This window comes from Microcebus murinus, chromosome 2 (genome assembly GCF_040939455.1).
Source record: "Microcebus murinus isolate Inina chromosome 2, M.murinus_Inina_mat1.0, whole genome shotgun sequence".
In the NCBI taxonomy this organism is placed as follows: Eukaryota; Metazoa; Chordata; class Mammalia; order Primates; family Cheirogaleidae; genus Microcebus; species Microcebus murinus.
In genome coordinates this window covers 37,159,634-37,185,368 of record NC_134105.1, presented here as the reverse complement: position 1 = coordinate 37,185,368, position 25,735 = coordinate 37,159,634, and the positions used below count along the sequence as shown (strand labels likewise).

General features: G+C 35.1%; 1 protein-coding gene across 5 annotated transcripts in view; it reads left to right on the top strand.

Moving 5' to 3' along the window:
• AGBL4 (AGBL carboxypeptidase 4) overlaps positions 1-25,735 on the top strand; it is a 1,333,072-nt gene that overhangs the window by 629,492 nt on the left and 677,845 nt on the right. For all 5 annotated transcript variants that reach the window (XM_012776132.2, XM_012776133.2, XM_075998177.1 and 2 more), the window contains one exon: positions 11,033-11,127. In XM_012776132.2, the coding sequence (XP_012631586.1) occupies positions 11,033-11,127 (95 nt within the window). The remainder of the gene's footprint in view (positions 1-11,032; positions 11,128-25,735) is intronic.

The window sequence follows — 25,735 nt, the reverse complement described above, 5'->3', positions numbered from 1 at the left end:
TGCTCCCCCCTACTTGATTTTCACTGAGTTTTACTTCCCTCTGTGCATGTATGTGCTCATTGTTTAGTTCAAATTTAATAGTGAGTACATGTGGTGTTTGTTTTTCCATTCGTTAGTACTTCACTTAGGATAATGGTGTCCAGTTCCATCCAAATTGTCACAAAAGGCATTAATTCATCTTTTTTATGGCTGAGTAGTATTCTATGATATACATATACCACATTTTGTTAATCCATTCATGAATTTATTGGCACTTGAGTTGATTCCACATCTTTGCAATTGTGAATTGTGCTGCAATAAGCATTTGAGTGCAGGTGTCTTTTTGATAAAATGACTTCTTTTCCTTTGGGTAAATACCCAGTAGGGGGGGATGCTGGCTCCAATGATAAGTATACTTTTAGTTCATTGAGAAATTGCCATACAGTTTTCCACAGAGGTTATACTAATTTGCAGTCCCACCAATACTGTATAAGTGTTTCTTTCCCTCTGCATTCACACCAGCATCTATTGGTTTTGTACTTTTTATTAAAAGCCATTCTAACAGAGTTAAGGTGTTATGTCATTGTGGTTTTAATTTGCATTTCCCTTATGATTGGTGACATTGAGCTTTTTAAATATATTTCTTGGCCATTGTCTGTCTTCTTTTAAAAGCTTCTTTTCATGTCTTTTGCCTATTTTTTATGGGGTGGCTTGATTTTTTCTTGCTGATTTGCCTGAGTTCTTTGTAGATTCTGGTTGTTAGCCTATTATCAGATGTATAACTTGTGAATATTTTCTCCCAATTTTTAGGTTGTCTATTTTCTTTGTTGATTATTTTTTTAGCCGTGCAGAAGCTTTTTAATTTAATCAAGTCCCATTTATTTATTTTTGTTTTTGCTATAATTGCCATTGGGGTTTTAGTCATAAATTCTTTGCGTAGGCCAATATATAGAAGAGTTTTTCCTACAATTTCTTCTAGAATTCTTGTAGTTTCATGCCTTGCATTTAAGTCTTTTATCCATCTTAAATTAATTTTTGTGAATGGTGAGAGATACAGATCCTATTCCATTCTTTTGCACATGGCTATCCAATTTTCCCTACACTGTTTATTGAATAGGGCTTCTTTTCAACAATGTATATCATTGTCTGGTTTGTCAAAGATCAGTTTTCTGTATGTGAATGGTTTTAAATCTGGGTTCTTTGTTCTATTGCATTAGTCTGTGTCTCTGTTTTTGTGCCAATACCATGTTATATTGGTTACAATAGCCTTGTAGAATAGTTTGAAGTCTGGTGATGTGATGCCTCCAGATTTGTTCTTTTTGCTTACAATTGCTTTGGCTATTTGAGCTCCTTTCTGATTCCAAACAAAGCATAGAATGATTTTTTTCTAGATCTGTGAAATATGATGTTGGTATTTTGATGGGGATTACATTGAATCTATAAATCACTTTGGATAGTATAGGCTTTCTAACAATGTTTGTTCTACCAATCCATAAGCATGATATGTTTTTCCATGTGTTTTTCTCATCTGCAATTTCTTTCCTTGGTGTTTTGTAGTTCTTTGTGGATGTCTCAACAGATTTTTGTGGATTTCTCAACAGTTCTTTGTGGATTTCTCTCTTATAAACCACAAAGGATTGGGGCCCCAGCTTCAGTCTTCTAAAACAGAACAGCTGCCAGCCTAGAATTTTATATCCTGAAAAAATAAGTTTTATATATGGAAGGGAAATAAAGATATTTTTGGAGAAGCAAACACTGAGGGAATTTGTCAAGACCAAATACTCCAAACTGCATTATATGTGGATCAGCACAATAGACCCCCACCAGTATAAAAACCAGCCAAAAGCTAAAGCTCAGAGCTCATATAAAAGAATAGCACAAGAGGTGAAACAAAGCAATAAGGTACTACCCCAAAGGTTGAACAGAGTAGCATTCCCCATATCAATTCTATCAATCAATGTAAATGGTCTGAATTCCCCACTCAAAAGACATAGAATGGCTTAATGTATGAAAAAATACAGTCCATGTTTCTGCTGTCTCCAGGAAACACATTAACTCACAAGAAGGCATGCAGACTCAAAGTGAATTGATATAAAAAAATATTCCATGCAAACATAAACCAAAAGAAAGGAGGTGTAGCCATTCTCATATCAGATAAAATTGACTTTAAATCCACAATGGTAAAGAAAGACAAAGATAGTCATTATATAATGGTAAAGGGAGCAATTTAACAAGAAGACATAAAAATCGTAAATATTATGCACATAAAAGAGGAGTACCCAGGTCCATAAAGCAAATTCTACTAGATATAAGCAAATAGATAAATAGCAGCATCATAATTTCTGGGGACTTTAACACCCCACTGACAGAAATGGATAGATCATCCAAGCAGAAAATAAATGAAGAAACACTGGATTTAAACAGGACTCTAGCTAGAATAAATGAACCTAAGAGATGTTTACAGAACATTTTAACCAAAACTACTGTATATACATTGTATTCATTAGCACATGGAAAATTGTCTAAGATTGATCACATCTTAGGCCACAAAACACATCTCAACAAATTTAAAAAAATAGAATTCATACCACGTGTTTTCTCACACCACAGTGGAATAAAACTAGCAATCAACTCCAAGAGAAACACTGAAATCTACACAAAATCATGGAAATTAAACAACTTGTGGCTGAACAATACTGGGTCAATAATGAAATTAAGATGGAAATCAAAAGACTCCTTGAACTGAACAACAAAAGAGATACAAGCTATCAAAATCTATGAGATTCAGCAAAAGCAGTCCCAAAGGGAAAATTCATAGCCTTAAATGCCTATATCAAAAAGAGAGAAAGATCACAAATTAATAATCTAATGATATATCTCAAGGAAATATAAAAGGAAGAGCAAACCAAACCCAAAAACAGCAAAGAAAAGAAATAATTAAGGTCAGAACTGAACTAAACAAAATGGGAAAAACCGAATCAATTTAAAAAAAGTTGGTTATTTGAAAAGATAAACAAAATTAATAGACCTTTTGGTAGATTAAGCAGGACTAGATGAGAAATGGCCCAAATAAACTTAATCAGAAATGAAAAAGGAGATATTACAACTAATACCACAGAAATACAAAATATGATCTGTATATACCATGAAAATTTCTATGTACATAAACTTGAAAATATAGAGGTAGTGGACAAATTCCTGGAAATACACAACCTCTCAAGACTCAATCAGGAAGAAATAGGACTCCTGAAGAGACCAATAATGAACAATGAGCTTGAAGCAATAATAAAAAATCTTTCCACAGAAAAAAGCCCCAGATCACATGGATGCATAGCTTAATTTTACCAGACCAACAAAGAAGAGCTGGTAACCATACTGCAGGAATTATTCAATAACTTTGAAAAGGAGGAAATCCTACCCAATTCATTCTACAAAGCCAGTATCACCTTGATATCAAAGCCAGGACAGGACACACAGAAAAAGAAAATTACAGACCCATATACCTTATAAATATAGATGCAAAAATCCTCAATAAAATACTAGCAAGCCAAATTCAACAGCACATGAAAAAAAATCATCCACCATGACCAAGTGAGCTTCATCCCAGGATGGTTCAACAGACATAAATCAATAAATGTTTTTTATCACATAAATAGAAGCAAAAACAAATACTATATGATTGTCTCAATAGATGCAGAAAAAGCATTTGACAAAATTTAGCACCTTTTCATGATGAAAATTCTCAACAAACTAGGGATAGAAGGAATGTATCTTAAAAAAAGACATATATGACAAAATCACAGCCATCATATTGAATGGGAAAAAGTTGAAAGCATTCCCACTAAGAAGTGGAAAAAGACAAGTGTGCTCACTGTGTCACCACTTCTGTTCAACATAGTGCTGGAAGTTCTAGCCAAAGCAAACTGGCAAAAGATAGAAACAGAGGGAATCTAAATCAGGACAGAGGAGGTCAAACTATCGCTTTTTGCTAAAAGTATGATTTTATATCTAGAAAACCCCAAAGACTCCACCAAGAGACTCCTGGAATTAATTTTAAAAAATTCAACAAAATCTCAAGTTACAAAATTAATGCACATAAATCAGTAGCTTTTCTATACAGTAACACTCAAACTGAGAGTCAAATCAAAGATTCCATATCATTCACAATAGGTACACAGAAAATGAAACCTAGGAATATACGTAACCAAGGAGGTGAAAGATCTTCACAGGGAGAGTACAAAACACTGAGGAAAGAAATAGCAGATGCCACAAACAAATGGAAAAACATATCATACTCATGGATCAGTAGAATCAACATTGTTAAAATGTCCACGCTACCACTCTTACTCTTTGTGTTCAGTTTTTTTCTCCCCCTGAAATTCTCCTTTAGAATCTCCTTCAGGGACAATCTGAAATTGCTAAACTTTAGGTTTTGTCTGAAAATGTATTTTATCCTTATTCTTAGAAGATGGTTATAGTTTCTGGTCTGATGTTGCTAGTGTTAACTCTGCTCTGTTTATGTCTAATTTCTGCATCTGTGTATTGTATTTGTGTTTTTTCTTGTTTACTTTGAAAACTTTCTCTTCATTTTATGTGTTCTGTAGTTTTATTATGATGTGCCTACATATGTAATTTTTGTTTAAATCCTGCTTTGGGCTGACTTATAATTTCTGAATCTGAATGTTCATATCTTTATAAATTCTGGAATATCATTAGCCATTTTCTCTTTAGAGTTTGCCAGTTCCCTTGTTTATCTTTGGAGACCTCTCATGAGATGACATTTGGATTTTTATTTCTTTCTTCTTTTTCATATTTTCTATCTTATTATTTCTTTTGTTCTGAATTATGCATTTTCATTCATGTCTTTCTTGCAATTAACTAATTCCTCCTTCAGTGACATCAATTCTGTATTTCTTGAATTTTTAAATTCAATTACATTTTTTAAGGATAGTGTTTGTTCTGTTCTCCTGTGTTTGAATTATTTTTTAAATTGTTAACCATTTTGAAAATACTTTCTTTAATGGTTCATCACATAGTTTTATGAACTGAATTTCTTTGTGGCTTATTTCAGCTATTTATTTCTACAATCAATTCTCATTTTTAGTGTGGATTTTTCTTCAAATATTTTTAAAAATTTATGTGAATGTTTAATGTCTATGGTACATTATTTGTAGAAATTCTATGTACTTAGGCTGAAGATGTGTGTGTTGAAAAGAGTTTTCCCTATAACTAAGCTTATTTTAATTACTTGACCTGGGTACTTAGACACAGGTAGTAATATGAATTCAAACCCAAATCCAAAAAATGTTTCCAGCATATGCTTAAAAATTATTTTTTCCACTCCAAACCCAGAAATAGGTAGGCATGCTGTTTTGTCATCTCTGATTGCTAGTGAGTACTTTCTTTATAGACCACGGTTCCACTAATACTATATCATTTTAAAAGTCCTACATGTATGAAAGAGTCTCATTTCAAACACTCTGCCTCATTCAGATCAAGACCTTATCTGATATTTTTGCATAGATGTTAAAATCTAAGTTCTTAGTTGCCAAGACCAGTAACCTGCCTCTGCACCCCTGCATTTTTCTGACATCTGTGGATTTCTCTGTGTTTCTAGGAGCTCTGAATGTAAAGAATGTTCTTTAATGTTTCTATCATTTCTAGAAGTTTGCAGAAGGTTTATCCATGGCAGTATTCCCCATGCGGTACTCCCTACATCCATGAACACAGAGAAAATGATATTTTTGCACACAGAGAAGATGATATTTATGCAGAATTTGGGGTAAACTGAGGGATATTTGGAGAATGATCATATAAGTGTTGGCGAAAAAAGTTAATACAAAACTTTGAAATATACTGTAAGGTAACTAAGTGCATCAGTGTTAAATTTCTTCTTTAAATCTTCCAATTTTAGCTGAAACACTTAAATTTATTTCCATGAATTTTTTTTTTTTTTTTTTTTTTTGAGACAGAGTCTCACTTTGTTGTCCAGGCTAGAGTGAGTGCCGTGGCGTCAGCCTAGCTCACAGCAACCTCAAACTCCTGGGCTTGAGTGATCCTTCTGCCTCAGCCTCCCGAGTAGCTGGGACTACAGGCATGCGCCACCATGCCCGGCTAATTTTTTAAATATATATCAGTTGGCCAATTAATTTCTTTCTATTTATAGTAGAGACGGGGTCTCGCTCTTGCTCAGGCTGGTTTCGAACTCCTGACCTTGAGCGATCCGCCCGCCTCGGCCTCCCAAGAGCTAGGATTACAGGCGTGTCCATGAATATTTTATATGAAGTTTTATTTTATTTTTTGAAACTTTTAAAATTTTTAATTATTATGGATACATAACAGTTATATATCTTTATAGTATACATGTGATGTTCCAATATAGGCATAATGTGAATTAATCAAATCATGGTAATTGGGGTATCTATCGCCTCAGGAATTTATCATTTCTTTGTGTTAGGAGCATTCCAATTTCACTCTTTTAGTCATTTTCAAGTATACTCTAACTTATTGTCAACTATAGTCACCTTTTGTGCTATCAGATATTGTTCACTGTAACTAACCATCCAAATATAGTTCTGTGCCCATTAATGATTGCCATATCTATTAGTCCCTTGTCAGGTGGGGAATTTGCAAATATTTTCTCCCATTTTATGATTATCTCTTTCCTTTGTTGACTGTTTTCTTTGCTGTGCACAAGCTTTTTAGCTTGATGTGATTTCCTTTGTTCAGTTTGCTTTGGTTGCCTGTGCTTTGGGAGCATTACACTAGAAGTCCTTGGCCAGACCAATGTCCTGAACCAATGTTTTCTTTTAATGGTTTCATAGTTTCAGGTCCTACGTTTCAGTTTTTATTTTGATTTGATTTTTGTATATGGCAAGAGATAAGGGTCTAGTTTCATTCCTCTGCATATAGACTATATTTAGAATAGTCCTTGCAACTAGCTTGGATAACATTAAATGGACAACTTATTATAAGACACAAGTATTAGATTTATAGGAAGCCAGAGAATTAAGGCCACTGTCTGGGACTACACACAGGCTCCTCACTAGACCCCTACCGCCACACTGGGCCACTCTTTGGCCTATACCTGGAATGGAGCTTGAACTCCTTCACTAACACTGTGAGTCCCTTGGTCAGGATGTGCAGTGCTTCAGTCATCACACACAGCTGCCTTGAGAGTTATACCCACTCTTAGCCTGCCACTATGCCACAGGTCACTATTTGCAGAACTCTGATCTAGACTATCATATTACTGAAGAGCCTTTAATACAAGAGCCTTGTATTAAAAATGTAAATCTAAAGAAGAAAGAAAAAATAAAGAGAGTAAGAAATTATAATGCACCAAAAATTCTGGTTTTATTGAAGAGAAGCGAAAGAGTCAAGAAATACTGCACATCTGTTCTGAGCTGGGTGCATTGTACCAGGTGGTTTACTTTTATACTCTCACAGGTTCTTTTAACAACTTTGTTAGGATACTGTTGCCATCCCAATTTGGAGTGTAAACAATCAATATTATTTTTTAAAAAAAGAATAATTATATTTACCAACCTCACAGAACTGGTGGGGAACTGGGTTTCAATCCCAGGTGTATCTGGCTAGAAAGTCCATGATCTTACTTTCTTGAGTCAACAGACTTGGTTCAAACTGTAGCTCTGCTAATTATTAGTTATATGACTGTGAGGAAGATGCTCTGTGGCTATCTTGTGTTCCAGTGCAGGCTTTGGAAATTGGAAGAAAAAGTGAGTGGCAGCAGGCAGGTGAGACATGCTCTTCATTGTCAGGGGGATACAGCAGCGGTGAAAAGCATGGCTGAGAACATGGCAAACGGTTTTATATGGCTCTTAACAATAGTGGCATCATGCCATGGGAAAGCACAATCACATGGGTTCACACAGGAGATAATACCTTTGTTACATAAGTATGATAAGTATGATGACTCATGCTTCCCCAGAAGGCTAGCTAACGGGGGGGGGGGGGGGGGGGGGCTCAGCCAGAAAAAACACTACAGCGGTCATCTTAGTTTGGCCTAAGAAACCTGTTACCTATACGAATACATTTTCCCTTACAATGGTTTTGGTAACTTAATGTCAATATATCTTACTTTATGTGCAAGTAAGAGGTAACACAGAGTTCCTGTCTCAAAAAGTTTATTATCCTCAAAACAAATGAGATAATACATTGGATATCAGAATCCCTGGGGGTGGAGCCCAAACATCTGTGGTTTTTAAAAGCTATAAAAGTGATTCTAACCTATAATCAGGTTATTCTAATATATGAAATATTGACATAATGCTTAACTCAGAATTTGGTATATAGTAAATACTCAGAAATTTTTCATCATTATTATAGTTGTTGTTATCATTACCTTATGGTTGCCATTTCTTGTGATTAATTTTGAGTAAATAACTGATAATTGAGTATAAAATATGGAAAGCAAAGATTACCTTCACTGCCTACTTCCAAATACTTTTGATATTCACCACCACATACTGCATTTCTAAATGGCTAGGAAACATAAAAAATGCATGGGTAAGGAATTATAAAAGATGGTTACTTTTTTAATTTAATGTCATGGAGAAAGTATGCTCTTTATGGTCAGAACATCTAAGATTTGTGTCCCAGCTCCACAGGTTAATAATGGTTCAGGGATTTTAGAGGGCAAGCCACTTAGCTTTTATTAATGTCAATTTCTTCCTGTCTAAAGTTGGGCTAGGCTGGACTTGGTGGCTCATGCCTATAATCCTAGCACTCTGGAAAGCCAAGGAGGGAGGATTGCTTGAGCTCAGAATTCAAGACCAGCCTGAACAAGAGCAAGACCTCATCTCTACTAAAAATAAAAATAAATTAGCCAGTCAACTAAAAATAGAAAGAATTAGCCGGGCATGGTGGCACGTGCCTATAGTCCCAGCTACTTGGGAGGCTGAGGCAGGAGGATTGCTTGAGCCCAGGAGTTTGAGGTTGCTGTGAGCTGGGCTGACACCACAGCACTCTAGTCCAGGCAACAGAGTGAGACTCTGTCTCTAAATAAATAAATAAATAAAGTTGGGCTAAAATAAACTTTTGTTTATGGATGGAGTAGCCAAATAATAAAGAATGTTAAAATACCTGGGAAATTTTCTAGCCACATAATAGGATGTTAATGATCAATAAATGTTTCATATTATTCCTCATTTCTTTTTTTCCAGCTTCACATATGCATATTATTTCTCCATTAGCTTTTTCCCTGTTTTTATGAATAATCCAAATCCTGAAAGTGTAGTTTGGCTTCCATGCTCACAGGAAATGGATCTGACACTTAGAATCTCAAAAGAAAAAAGGGGATTAATCCCTGTGAGGTTCAAAGGCCATTTGTTCCCTTCATATTGATTTTCTTAAATCAGGCAGTAGCCAAGACCCTAAGAGAAGTAATTAAACTGACAAAGGCAAGTCTAGGTTATTAATAATGGAATAGCCTTGAACATTCTTGATGACTTAATTTAATGACAGAAGGAAGGCCTGAAATTGAAATGCCTGGAGATGGTGTCAATGGTTGGGTCTCTGTGGAGAAAGGAAGACAAGTTATTCCTAAAATCTTCTTTCATGGAACAAAGCATTTTGTTACAAAGCCAGAGAAAATGGTTTTGATTTTCTCTTTTTAATAAAACAAGTTTTAAACCCTTGAAAAATTGCCATTATATTTCCTTTTTGCCCTTACTTTGGGAAGCAAACTTGGTTGGAATTATGGAATTTTAGAACCTTAGCAAGCAACTCAATGGTAAAAATCATTGACATCTTATCTGTTTATTCCCTGGATTCAAGTATTGATTCCATTATCTATTAATGACATAACTTTGAACAAGTTAGGTAACCTCTCTGAGCTTAATTTTTACATATATAAAATGGAGATGTTAATATTTATTTGTTATAGTTATAGGAGAATATTTCAGTATTTTTAAAGTATGAAATCCTTGGCACTTGATATTATTATATATATATATATATATTATACCTCACACAATAAATAATTGTTGAATGAAATAATACATGAATTTTGATGCTTCCCTCTCTTTCATGGCCTCTGGATAGAAAGACTAGCCTGTGGTAACCTCTTGAAATTTTTCCCTTTTCTCCAACTATGCTGGCTGCCATGGTTCTAGTCCTCATCATCTCTGCTGTGGACTGTCAGTGGTGTTGAGTGTCTTTTAATCTCAATTCTCTTTCACAATCTCTCTTCCCCTCCTATGACAAAGTTGTTCACTGAAACAAAGGTCTGATCTCTTTTAACTGTACTATACCCCTGGAAAGACATTAGACATCTAGATCACTCTCCTTCCCCATTTTAAAGGTAAGACCCAGAGAGGGGAAGGGATTTATCCAAATACCTATGCCTCTATAAATTATTGCTAAGATTAAGGTTGAGTTCAGTACTCCTTGCCTCTAGCAGAGGATAACAAAGAAGGTTCAAAAAGGACATACATCCTCCAGTTCTAGTCAAAGGGGTTCCAAGTATTATAGTTGGAGACTTTTAAAAATTACAATTCTGTATTCATTTACTGGATTTTGTTGGATTTAAATGCACTACTGTTACTCTGATGATGTTGTTTATCTCCATGCAAATTATAGGTCAGCCTAGAGAGGGGGCACATTTGATAATAATACTAAAACTTATGTAGTGTTCATTATGTACTAAGTATGGTTTCACATACTGTATGTGTATTAACTTATTTAATTCTTATCAGAACCCTATAGATAGGTACTGTTATTATTCCCATTTTTTCAAATAAGGACACTGAAACACCAAGTTGTTTAATAGCTTGGCAAGGTCACAGAACTTGAAAATGATAGAGTTGGGATTAAAATTCAGGCTTCCAGGTTCAAGTCACTGCTCTGAACTGCTATGCTTAGCTGACAGAAACACATTACATTTCCATGGACACTATTTAGCCTCACCATACAGTTGTCCACTAGTCCATATCACTTCCTTTAACCCTACTTATTGTCTCCTGTCTTAATTATCATGAAGTAGTAACTTGCATAGCCTAGTCTTCTAATGAACTTCTCTTTTCTTTTTTAGAGAGTCATTTTCAACATTGTTAACTTCAGTAAAACCAAGAGTCTTTATAGAGATGGGATGGCCCCTATGGTGAAATCTACAAGCAGGCCAAAATGGTAAGTGATCCACAGAATGGGACCCCTTTCTGAGTAGAAAATTTGACCTGAAGCTCAAGCTTATCAACTATAAAGCTGGGTCTCAGCCTCCCTGCCACTGACAAGAATGAAAATGAGTTTTTGGATAGCCATTTTCTGGGCTCTGGGTGCTATTCTTTGAGAATGTTGGTAATATGGTCCTATGCTTGGAAAGACCAGCATTGTGTTATGAGGGAAGGTACAATTTGTTATTTGGTGAACTTTGCTGTCCTGTTTGCCTTTTATCATGGTATCTTTGGAAACACAATTAAACTTGGTTCTTTCATTTTTCTAGCCTAACAATAGATGATGTACAGTAACATAGGAAGGCATTGAAAACTAGAATCTAGTAGATTTCTCTTGCCTTGCATGGTTTTTGTAGTGTCTTTGTGGATGTTAAAGTTCTATTTGTCCCATTATTTGCTATAATGAAGGGGAAGAGAGTTGGGTAGGATTGGTTAATAGTAATAATAATGATGGTAGTAAGAAGGTTAAAAACAGTAATAGTAATAATCACTCTACTTATTGAGAGTCCCTTTGTGTCAGATGCTTTACAGTTGATGTTACTACTTCCACATTTTTGCAAACGAAGTTTTAAATATCCTTATATTACAGATGAAAAAATGAGAATAGGAAAAGTTAAGTACTTTATCAAGACCATAAATAGTAAGGGGAGGAGCCTATGTTATTTATATTTCCCCATACTGCCTTTCCAGCCAATTCATTCTTTCATCCATTTATTCATTCAAAAACATTGATTGAATGCAACAAAATGATAATTTTTAAAGACAAAACCCAAAGTATTATTCATCTATCACATAGTAGGTGTTAAGTAAATGCTTATTGAATTGAACTGAATTTGTTATGAGAATGTACATGTAAAGTGCCTGGCACTTGGTAAGTGCTCAATAAATGGCATCTATTATTAATAGTATTATGTAAAGCATTATACAAATGAAAGGAATTGTTAATATTATTCTAGCTTTGATCTCTGTTCAAACTTTAATGACTAATGAGAAAATAGTCTCCAAATATCTGTATTTATAGAAAACTAGCAATTCATAAATATTGAATTGTACTTTTATCTACAAATGATACTTGGCAATTTTCTACATATGCTAATCTGAGAAGCTCAGGTTTATAAAAGTGTAGGTAGTTGATGACGATAATGAAAACTATTTATTAAAAGACAAAAATATCTCCCTGGATATGTTTTTTTTTGTTTTTGTTTTTTGCTTTTCTATACCAAATCAACTAAACTGCTGCTCCTTCTCTGAATCTCCTTTTGACAACAAGATCTGGGCAAGGGTTGGGTTTTGCTTTGAATCTCTCAATGCAGCCCAAGTAGATAATAATAGAACGCATTCCTCTGTGAATAGCCATATGTGTAGGTGAGTACTTCAGACTTTGCAAGTAAAAGTACGTTACTGTTGACTCACTAATGAGGGCCTTCAAAATGACATTGTGCATCTTTTTTTCACATTCTGTATTGGGATCTTCATATAGAAACAATAATCACTATCTCCTTTTCCCAGGTGTTTAGTTCTAATGGCTTCTCTTTTTGTGTGTGTGCTTTTGAAAATCCGTAAGCCTTAATTATTTCATTTTGCTTTATTTCTTTCCTCACAAACTATTAGTTGGTTTTTGTCTGTCAGAGCTCTTGACAAAAGTTTGAAATATTAATGAGTCCTTGAATTGGGATTATAATGCCTTACATTAAGTTAGTGCTCTTAATGTTGGCAGGCTTTCAATAGTAGCCATTATCCAGTCATTGGGCTTTTGTAATGGTCTGAAAGAGCCTAAAGTTTCAGAATTGAGTTTCTTATAGATTATCAAGCCACTTTGGCATAAGGTATTATTTTGTTTATATATTATACCTCTTAAGGATTGTGGTTAGGGTTCTATAGCATCAGGTTCCTCATACTAATGACTCAATGTTTTTTAACAATATCCAAGGCTGAGTTTGCTATGTGCTGGGCACTGCTGGGAACTGGCATCTCAAGACATTTGAGAACTGTATCCTCACCTATGCAGAACTAAGGCTAGGAATACTTACACAATTAAGTGGTGGCACCAACCAGAAACCTCATGACTGCAAGTTCATTGTTCCTCCTATATTCCATGAATGGGGATGATGGGAGGCCTTTGGTAGATCTGAAATAATGTCTTTGATTGGCTTTTCCATTATAGAAGATTGAGAATATTGGACTAGATGTAAGAGATGACTTCCATTTAACACATTTTTATTGAGTTTCTACTCTGTGCTAGATCCTGGAGTGATAAATATAAATCTGACCTGGATGCTATCATTAAAATGTATTATTTAGAGGTTGAAATGAAACACAAACAAAATAGGTTTAATATAAGGGACATTGTGCTAAAAACCAGGAAGGTATGTAAAGCATTCAGTGGTATTAGAGAAGAGGAAGAAAATTATACTATTAGGAATATGGGGGGAAAAGGACACTGTCTATGGAGCAGGTGGTATTTCAGCTAGATCTCAAAGAATGGAACACGAACAAAATTAAGAAAATGGGATACCAAGTGGAAGAAATAACATGATGAGACATGCTATCTCTTTTATGGGCCTCAGTTTCTTCACTATATAAAGTGCATAATAATAATTTCTACAGAGTTGTTAGAAGAAACAAATGTGAAATGGATGTGCAAATACTTTGGAAAGTCTCATGTGTTATTGATTGAACAAATTCCTTGACCATTTATTTACTTTTCCCCTGATTTACTCAAGACAAATTGTATGAGCATTATTTATTTTCTTTCCCCCCCTCCCCTTTCTTTCCTTTCTTCTTTCCATGAATAAATGCTTACTAAGTAGTGAAAATGAACCAGGTACGATGCAAGGCATTAAAATATAATAGTTACCAGAGAGATATGTTTGACATTTATCACCACCTCGATTCAACATAGTGCTGGAAGTCCTAGCTAGAGCAATCAGACAAGAGAAGGAAATCAAGGATATCCAAATGGGGGCACGAAAGGACAAACTATTGCTCTTTGCTGACAATATAATCTTATATCTAGAAAACCCCAAAGATTCTGCCATGACACTACTGGAATTGATAAACAAATTCAGCAACGTTTCAGGTTATGAAATCAATGTACATAAATCAGTAGTATTCATATACAGCAGTAACAGTCAAACTGAGAACCAAATCAAAGACACAGTACCTTTCACAATAACAACAAAGAAAATAAAATACCCAGGAATATATTTAACTAAGGAGGTAAAAGACCTCTACAGAGAGAACTATGAAAAACTGAGGAAGGAAATAACAGAGGACGCAAACAGATGGAAAATCATAACATGCTGGTGGGTCAGGAGAATCAACATTGTTAAAACGTCTATACTACCCAAAGTGATCTATACATTCAATGTAATCTCTATTAAAATACCAACATCATTCTTTACAGATCTAAAAATGTTATTCTACGCTTTGTATGGAACCAGACAAGACCCCCATAAGGTTGCAAAAGCAACCTTAAGCAAAAACAACAGATTGGGAGGCATCAGTTTACCAGACTTCAAGCTATACTACCAGACTTCAAGCTATACTAACCAAAACAGTCTAAGACTGGCACAAGAACAGAGACATAGTTCAATGGAGCAGAACTGAGAACTCAAGTATAAAACCATCCTCATGTTGTCATCTAATTTTTGACAAAGCACAAAAGAATACACTGGAGAAAAGAATCCTGATTCAATAAATGACGCTGGGTAAATTGGATAGTCACATGTATTAGACTGAAACAGGATCTGCATCTCTCACCTCTCACAAAAATCAGCTCACAATGGGTAAGATACTTCAACCTAAGGCATGAAACTATGAGAATTCTAGAAGAAAATATTGGTAAAACTCTTATAACACCGACCTAGGGAATGAATTTATGAAAAAGACCCCAAAGGCAATCACAGCAACAACAAAAATAAATAAATGGGACCTGATCAAATTAAAAAGCTACTGCACAGCCAAGGAAACTATCACAGGAGCAAACAGACCACCTACAGAATGGGAGAAAATATTTGCATGCTACATATCTGATAAAGGGCTGATAAGTAGAATCCATATAGAACTCAGGAAAATGAGCAAGAAAAATCAAACAACCCCATTAAAAAGTGGGCAAAGGACATGAACAGAAACTTTTGAAAAGAAAGCAGACTAATGGCCAAGAAACATATGAAAAAATGTTCAACATCTCTAATCATCAGGGAAATGCATATCAAAACCACAATGAGATATCACTTATTTTCAGTGCGAATAGCCCTTATCAAAAAGTCCCAAAACAACGTTACCATGTGTGTGAAGAGATAGGAACACTCATACACTCGTTGTGGGACTGCAAACTAGTACAACCTCTGTGGAAGGCAATACGGAGATACCTTAAAGCAATACAAGTAGATCTACCATTTGATCCAACACACTGGGCATCTACCCCAAGGAAAAAAAGACATTCTATAAAAAAGACATCTGCACGCAAATGTTTATAGGCAGCACAATTCATAATTGCAAAGATGTGGAAACAACCCAAGTGCCCATCAATCCATGAGTGGATTAATAAAATGTGATATATATATATATATATATATATATATATATATCATGGAGTACTACTCAACCACAAAAAGCAGTGTGATCTAAGCACCTTTTGTATTATCCTCGACAGAGCTGGAGCCCATTCTAAGTGAAGTATCACAAGAAGGGAAAAATAAGCACCACATGTACTCACCATCAAATTGGTATTAATTGATCAACACTTATGTGCATATATGGTAGTGACATTCATCAGGTGTCGGGTTGGTGGGAGGTGGGAGAAGGGCATGGGTATATTCACATCTAATGGATGTGGTGCACACTGCCTGGAGGATTGGTATGCTTGTAGCTCAGACTTGGGTGGGCAAAGGCAATATACATAATCTAAATATTTGTACCTCCATAATATTCTGAATTTAAAATAAAATAAATAAATATTAAAAAAATGATTAAAATAGTAAAAGAAAAAAATGTCCTGTGGCCTAATAGTGAAAAAAAGAGAGAGAGATAGAGAGATGTTGACTGTTCTGATAGCTTATAGTCTACTGTGCTAAATATTAAATATCTAACTCTAGTAAAGTATGATAAGTGTTAGAATGGGAAATTCAATATTCTCTGGAATCTATTCTGCATGCTACATAGTATTTAAGTCTTAATACATTCCAAGGACAAGAGATGTTCCTTACAACATGTTATTTATGCTGAGAGCTGAAAGATGAATAAGGGTTAGATCATACTAGGCAGGGATATGTGTGAAGTGAAGTAAAAGAATGTATTTGAAGATCAAAAAATGAGAGAGAACATTACATCTTTGGTGAAAAAAGGCCAACATGATTGAATTATGAAATGCTAAGGAGAAAGTGATTAGAGAGGTAGGTAGGAGTAAAATTGAGATGGATCTTATAAGCCAAGCTAAATAGTTGGACATGATTCTAATGGCAATGGAAAGAAATTAAAGGGATTAAATGAGGCAGAATGTTGTCAGATTGGCATTTTAGAAAGATCAGTCTTGCTACTGAATAGAGAATATCTTGCAGAGAAGAACAATTATTTGGAGGTTTTTGTAATACCTTAGGATACAGCTAATGATGGATTAGAGTGGTAACAATTGTGATGAAAAGAAGTGGATGGATTTGAGAGTACAAGAGGAGTGAATCAATTTTACTTTGTGATTGACTAGATGTGGAGAGTTAAAGAGAAGGAAGAGTTCTTGATGATTCCTAGGTGTTCTGGCATGGACAACATAAGGGTTGATGATGTCATTAACTGAAGATAGGGATCATAGTAGGAGAGAGATTTTTGAAGATTTGGCTGGATAGGGGAAATTATAGGTTTGACCTTGGAAACATTAAACTAGAAATTCCTGGAAGACATCCAAGCAGAGATTTCAAGTAGGCAGTAGAGTATATTGGTAAGAGACTCAAGAGAAGAATCTGGAAATGCAGATTCAGAATCCAGAATCCATCAGCCTACAGATGATAACCAACATGATGGGAGCAGATGTGATCTCCTCGGGGGTCCTGTGGAGTGAAGAGAGAAGATTAAGATAAGGCCCTAAGAAACCCCCACATTTAAAAGCTAGGTAAAGAAAGGATAGGAGGCTCACAAAAGAGGATGAGAGGTACTGGCTACAATGGTAGGAAGAAAACCAAGAAAATGTAGTCTCATGGAACCAAAGGTCTTTTCTAAAGTAGGAAGTGGCTACTATTGCCAACTACTATTAAGTTGTCAAAGAAAATTGAAGTCTGACAATGCCCAAGGCATGTAGTGACATGGAGATCATTAGAAGTTTTGGTGAGTGTACTTTTAGTGATGTGGTGGGTAGTGCGAGATGAAATCAGGGCGTGTGTGGATTAAGGAATGGGTTGGGGATGGTGAAGGTATGCAGAAATGTAGGCAGAACTATGGACAGTTATAAAATATATTTTGCTCTAAAATTGAATGAAAGAGATACATGCCCATGGGATAGTCAGCAAGTAAATAGAGTCATAATACTCTTTTGAATTAAGTGAAGTGATAGAGGTATGTACACATAGCAGTGGATCCATACTGTCTATCATTGTTAATGTAATGATAAAAACCTTGCTCCTGTGATAAAAACTTCAAATTTTGAAATTAATGATATGTTTTCTGAAATTATGGGACTTTATAATGACAAACAAAAATTAATATATGGTTTTTAAAATGATAAATTTGTGAATTAATATTTTGCAAAATAAATTCAAAATTATATATCCCAATTTTTTTCTCACAGCTGAAAAAGACCCACATACTTATTCTCCTTTTCTACTTTTTAAAAATATTGTACTTATTATCATCCAACAAACTATAATGTATTATTTATTTTATTAGGTGTTTCTCCCTCTATGGGGATAAGGACTTTTGTCATTTTTATTTACTTCCGCATTTCTAGCATCTAGAATTGTACCTGGTCCATAGTAGTTATTTAATAAATATTTATTAAATAACTGAATTATTTAATAAATATTTATTAAATAACTGAATTAATTCATTATTCTACTAAACCTAAATTATTTTTAATTTCAAATTTTCTTTTTAGTTATTATTTTCTTAGGCACATTTATACACAGCAGTAATGAAATGCATATACTCATTTGTATTCTGCTTTTTTCATTTAATATTATATCAAAACAATTTTTTATATTTTCTCCAAGTTTTAATCATACCATATTTGGAGAATTAGTTTAACTGTTTTTATGTATAACAATTTACTTCATCATATCTTTATTGCTGGGAGTACAGATTTTCCACATTCTTTGTAAACCAGATAATGCTATCATGTAGATGTTAGGTTTGTTAAATTGTTTTTAAGAATCAGCTTCTAAGAGATAGACTGTAGGGTTAATCACTATAAACTCCTGCTATACATGCTCTCAAAAAAATGTACCAATTTAAAATACTACCATTGGTCTGTCACTGTATCAGTTTTACTGTAATCTGAACCGCATTAAGATTTGGCATTAAAAAATGGTTAATTTAGGAGCTATAAAATATTCCTTGCAGTTACTTTGTTTTCATTTAAGTTTTGTATCTTAAGAATATTGGCATTAATGTGTGCCACAAAAATAAAGTTTTCAAAAATAAATATTTATGCATTAAAAAGAAAAGGCAAAACATTACATATTTCTGGTTCTGGGACAATATTGAATAGATACATTTCTCCCTATTTCTAGTACAGCTAGAAACCATACACATTATTTATGAGATAAGCCTAGAAAACTGTGAAAGATAGAGAGTAAAGGAAAGACTGACTAGATTCCTCAGGACCTGAGAAATTATATTGTGTGAGTTTCCTGGATTTCCTTTTTGACTCATATATGCCAGAATAGTTGCTGGAGAAGCTGATGACCTGGAAAGCCAATGGATACAGACAAAAAGCAAGTGCTTCCAAAAACCTTTTCTTACTAAACAAATGGATATTAAAGGGGCAACTTCACAAGACAGATTATTGTGAGACATTGATCTCCTACTCTAGCCAAACACCATGGGGGTTGGGGGGGAGCTACAGCAATATATCTATGCTTACCATCAAAGGGTGAGTGAAAAGCCTAGACGTTTCTCTTTGTTCATTCCCTACTAGATGGTGTCAGAGAAAAGTAGAAAATGGGGACTTTTATTCATTCTGGGTGGTAATAATCTCATCTCTCTTCTCCATGGTGTCATACTATATGGGGCATCTGAATTTCCACCACTCACTTGAGGAAGTGCTCAGCAGAGGACAGAGGAGACAATAAATTGACTGAGAGATGGAATAATATAAGTTACCCAATCTGAGTAATAGAGAAAAGAATAGACTTAAAGGAAAAATGAACAGAGCCTCAGGGACCTATGGGCCTATAACAAAAGATTATTAACATTTATGTTACTGGAATTTCAGAAGAAGAGAAAAAGAATGAGATTTAAAAAAAATCTTTGAAATGGCTGAAATCTCCCAAATTTGGGAAAAGACATAATCTACAGATTTGAGAAACTAAGTGAACTTCAAGAAGAAATAAACAGGAAATGCATGCCAAGAAAATCATAATCAAACTTATAAAAACTAAGGGCAAAGGATGCATCTTGAAAACAGTGAGAGAGAAATGACAGTCTATCTAAAGGGGAAACATTTGAATGCAGCAGACTTCACATCAGAAACTACTGGGGCCAGAGGAAAATGGCATAATATTTTCAAATGCTGTGTGAAAAGAACTGCAACCCACAATCTTATATCCAGCAAAAGTATTCTTCAAGAAAGAAGGAGAAATCAAAACATTCTAGAGAAAAGAAAACTAAGAGTATCTGTTGCCAACACTCCTATCAAAGGACTCTAGGAATATCAGGAAGAAACAACAAAAAGAATAAAAATATGGTAAATACAGTAGAATTTTCTCTTTCTCTATGTTTTCTAAATAAATCTAATGGTGAAGCAAACATTATTAGGTCATTAAATATGAATGTCTGATTTTGAATCAAAAGTGTAGTTTATTATATCTCAAACAAGAAGCAGTATAATATAATATTATAATAATTATATATAATTATAATATAATATAATATAATATAATAATATGCACCTAAACTATCCACAGAGTTCTGCCATCTTAACAGTAGCTTGTTTATGCCAGCAGCGAAGAAGTCTGGAGAGTGAGTGGTGATGAAATCATGAAAGGCATTTTCCACAGCTTGTTGAGAATCAAATGTTCATAGCAGCACAATTCACAATTGCAAAGATGTGGAAACAACCCAAGTGTCCATCAATACATTAGTGGATTAATAAAATGTGGTTTATGTATACTATGGAGTACTACTCAGCCACAAAAAAATAATTATAAACTAATACCACTTATACTATCCTGGATGGAGCTGGAGCCCATTCTTCTAACTGAAGTATCACAAGAATGGAAAAACAAGCATCACATATACTCACCACTAAACCAGTACTAATTGATCAACACTTATGTGCACATATGGAAGTAACGTGCATCAGTCAGGCAGTGGGGAGGAGGGAATGGGTGAATTCACACCTAACAGGCATGGTGTGTGATGTCTGGAGGGTTAGGTATGCTGTAGCTCTGACTTGGGTGGTGCAAAGGCAACATATGTAACCAAAGCATTTTTACTCAGAATATTCTGAAATTTAAAAGAAAAAAAAAGAGAGAGAATTGAATGTTTTTCTTGAAGGAAAGTGTCCAAGGACTGGAAGAAGTGGTAGTCAGTCAGTTGGTGGATGACAGTTTCCAAGTCCAGCTGCTGTAGTTTGAGCAGTGTTGTTTGTGCCACATGTGGTTGAGCATTGTCTTGCAAGAGGATTGACCTATCTCTATTTTAACCAGTCTCGGTTAACCAATCTGCTTAATCTTTTTTTTTTTTTTTCATTATAATATTCTTTTATTTATAGACTCTGAGAGCAAGGATCCAAGCACAGGCTGGTGCTCTTGGATAGAGGGTAAAGCAGCTATTGTACACATTCAGAGGTTGCTGAGGTGCCCTCCCCCAATGATCTGAAATGATCTACACTGTTAGTCAACAGCAGGGACGGCAGGCTGGCTAAAGGAGGAGGCAGGAAAAGCAAGTCCCCTTTAGTCCTGAGGGCTGTGCCATTAGAAGAGAGTGGAGCCCTGGACATGTCTGTCTGCCTTCTGTGCAACAGCCGCCTCAGTCCCTCCATGTCTGTCTTGCCATGTTCCACTTCATCATGTTCCCTCTTCATCATTTCATCCAATTGGTTGCAATAGACATCCACTGTAATCGATTGACTATGTTTCATGAAGCTGTAGTGGATAATACCAGTACTGGACCACCAAACTGACATCATGAGCTTTATTCGATGAATATTCAGTTTGGGACTGTGTTTTGGCACTTCATCATTATTCACACATTGTGCTGAATACTTGCAGTTGTTCTAAAGAATCCATTCTCATCACATATAACAATACGGTGTAGAAATGGTTCACCTTTATGTTGTGACAGCAAAGAAAGACAAGCATCAAGATGATTTCTCTTCTGACGCTGGTTTAATTCATGTGAAACCCATCTATCCAGCTTTGCCTTGCCTATTTGTTTCAGATGGTCCAATACTGTTGGAATAGTAATGTCAAATCTTGCTGCTAATTCACACATCAGTTGAGATGGATTTGCTTCCACTACAGCTTTCAGCTCATCATCCATTTTGGTCTCAGGTCACCCGTGTGGCTGATTTTCAAGATTAAAATCACCAGAATGGAACTTCTCAAACTGTTCATGTACTGCGCATTCTTTAGATATATCCTTTCCAAACACTTCTTTGGTATTTCAAGCTGTCTGAGCTTCATTGGTTCCACAACGGAACTCATACTGGAAAATAACACAGATTTTTGCCTTATCCATGATTTCACAAAAATTGCTCTAAAAAAATTTGAAAAGAGAATCACAAACCAAAATCATGTGTTTTCAAGACTGAGGATGTACCTTCACAATAAGAATAAAGCAAGAAGTGTCAAAGTGAAATGTCAGAGATAACAACTGTCAAACTTAGTACTTAAGGAAATCAGACATTTCATACTTTCATAACCTAATACTGATATTGTTCTCAATATATAATGAGGAAATATTTAATACAATTATATGTGGAAAGGTAAAAAGGTTTAAAATGAGGTAAGGTTTCTGCACTTCAGTCAAACTGCTAAGTATCAACACCAGTATACTGTGATAGGTTTTGGATGTATAATACTATTGGATGGTAAGGGAGAGGTAGATGGATGATCATAAAGGGATAGCATTTGGGAGATCTTTGTGGTAATGGGATAATTATGTATCTTGATTGTGCTGTTGGTTATATTTGACAAAATGGCATAGAATGCTACACATCATACCAATGTATATTTTCTAGTTTTAATACTGTACTATGGTAATGAAAGATGAAGCTTTTGGGAAAATCTTGAGTGAATTAAATGTTTTCAGAGTCAAAATTTATATGCAGAATTTCAACTGTGCAAGGAGTCGGCACCCATAACCACTGCAGAGTTCAAGCATTAATTGTAGTGAAAATTATTCATTGTAGTGGCAATTATTATTGTAGTATATTTCCTTCATATCATTGAGCTTTATTTCCCCTATCAATAATGTAGGTAAAATACTACTTTCTGCCCAGTTGTTATCATAATATAAATGTTTTTTTTTTTTTTTTTTTTTTTTTGAGACAGAGTCTCGCTTTGTTGCCCTGGCTAGAGTGAGTGCCGTGGTGTCAGCCTCGCTCACAGCAACCTCAAACTCCTGGGCTCAAGCAATCCTGCTGCCTCAGCCTCCCAAGTAGCTGGGACTACAGGCATGCGCCACCATGCCCGGCTAATTTTTTGTATATATATTAGTTGGCCAATTAATTTTTTTCTATTTATAGTAGAGATGGGGTCTCGCTCTTGCTCAGGCTGGTTTCGAACTCCTGACCTCGAGCAATCCGCCCACCTCGGCCTCCCAGAGTGCTAGGATTACAGGCGTGAGCCACCGCGCCCGGCCCATAATATAAATGTTAATACTTGCACAACACCTACTTAATGCCAAGCCCTAATTTGAGTGGTTTATACCTATAAATTTATTTAATCCACAACACTCTGAGGCAGGTACTATTATTTTACAGTGATAAAACCAAGTTGTAAGATTGACTGAGATATAGGATATAAAATACTCTATAAGATAAAAAGCCTTGGACAATCAATATTAAGTGTTACAGGATGGAACTTATACCTTTGATCAGGACTGAAACTTAACTTTCTGTTTCTAGATCCATTAGATTGGAAGCTTCATGAGGTTTCTTTTTGTTTATTCACTGATGTATCTCCAGTACCTAAAACAGTACTTAGCACAAAGTAGGTGCTCAGTAAACAATTGCTAATTTAATCAAACGACTATTTTAAAAGACCTTCTGACCTTTCATTGACTGGATTCCCTGGAGTGCTCCTTGGTGCTGAACTTTCCCTGCAGTTGGCACTGCCTTGTTCTTCCAATGTTCATTTTCTGTCTTGCGAGGAAATCTTAAGCCCACCATATCTCCTGACTTTCCTTTTTATATCATCCAGATCAAAGCCATAATTCTATTCAATCTGGTCTCTCCCTTGCCTGTCCATGTCCCTATTCCAGCCTTCTGGCATTAATCAGTTCATTTAAGAATGACTCAACCATGTCATTGTCTGTATCCCTACAATTTACCAGCCACCTTGCACTTTCCATATACTCTAAAATTATATGTCTCACCCTCATCCATACTGTATTTGCTTCTTCCACTAAGGATGTTTTCCCCTTCTTTCTCTATTGTAGAAATCCTATGCACCAAATTCTTTATTATACCTCAGACTTTGCACATGTCTTCCTATGTCCAAAATACTCACCCTTTTTCTTCTAGATGACTCCCATGTATGTTGTAGGCCTCAGCTTAGATGTTACTTTTTTGGAGAAAACTTCATCACCTGAATCACCAAGATAAGATTAGGCACCCATGTACTCACAGAGTTTCTGTCTGTCAATATGGTGTCATAATTTCCTGTGGGTTTGCTTCTTTCCCTATCAAATTAAGTTGCTTGAGAGCATTACAAATTGATTTATTGTTCCCCAGTTCCTGCCTAGATTAGGGTATGACAACAGTTGTATTTGACCACAAATTGTATAATGGATCAAGCAAATATAGGTTTATTTTGTGAATATGAACAGATGGACAGAGTAGTCCTCAACCATATAGGCCTTCAGAGACCCAGGCTGTCACCTTCACTTCATAGCTTCCAGGGTCATTTGAGCATCAGCTATATTCCAACCAGCCAAAGAGAGAAAGAGGTAGGAAAAGCCCACGTGGGAGCTTTTTATTAGCAGTCCTGAAAGTGGCTCATACCACTTTCAGTCAAATCTCATTGGCTAAAATGTAGTTAAATGGCCACCTCTAACTCTAAAAGTTGTGAAATGACTGTGTGTGCAGCTATATGTGCAGGAAGAAGTGGAGAGCATGGATTTTGATAGTTAACTGGTGCTGTCTGCTTAACCTTAAATATTTACAAATGTTTATAAAATCATTGAATGAATTCATTCTTAACAACCCATATCATGGGTTATTGTCTCTACAAAGACTTTCCTGATTCCATTAAGAGAATATTTATGCTTGAACCATTTTTATGGCACTTGTCTCTACCTGAATTACAGTTATTTGTGGACATGTTTCCTGCCATCAAAAATTGTGCGCCCCTTGAGGACATTGTTCTGACATGGAAAGCAGTGACAACTAGTAGGAAAAGCTTTGACTTTGGAAACATATAGCCTCAATTTGAATCCCAGTTCTGCCAATTATTGTATGTGTGATCTTAGCCAGTTTCCTTGGCACTCTGAGCCTCAGTTGTTATTGACATTCATTATCTGGCTTATATCTTTGGGGCCTCTACTAATATTTTGGATATAAATCACTACCTTGAGTTGACTTTCAGTTAATATTAATTGATAAATGTTACAGTTATATCAAATTACATTTATTTGGGACCATGTGTTTACCTTTTAGGGTAATTAAGTGATTGGACCGCGAACAGAGACAAGGTATTCACAAGGACCAAGAGTCAAAATATGAGCTGTCCTTTACCTGCTGCTCTGCTAGATTTGGGGACTCATATTTCTGATAATGAAAGAAGTAATCAGAGATATACTCAAAGATGTGTTTTTAGGGATGTTCATGGCAGTATACCTTGTAATTGAGAAAAATTATAAATTTTCTAAATACCTATCAGTAAGGATTGGTTAGATATATTTGGAACATCCTAAGATGAAGTCATTAAATGTAATTTTGCAAAAGAATATTTAGAAACTAAGTTAAATATCACATATACATTTAAAATATATAGACTAGTATTTGTAGTGAATTATCTATGGATATGTAGAGTGCTTTTTTGTCTTTTTTGGTATCCTTTTCAGTTATTTGCAAAATATTTGAAAATGAATATCATTGCTTTAATAATGTAAAATTTATTTGTAATTAACAAAACAAAAATCATTATAGTAGTGCCCTCTTACTTTCTGTAGTCCTTTTATGGAGATTA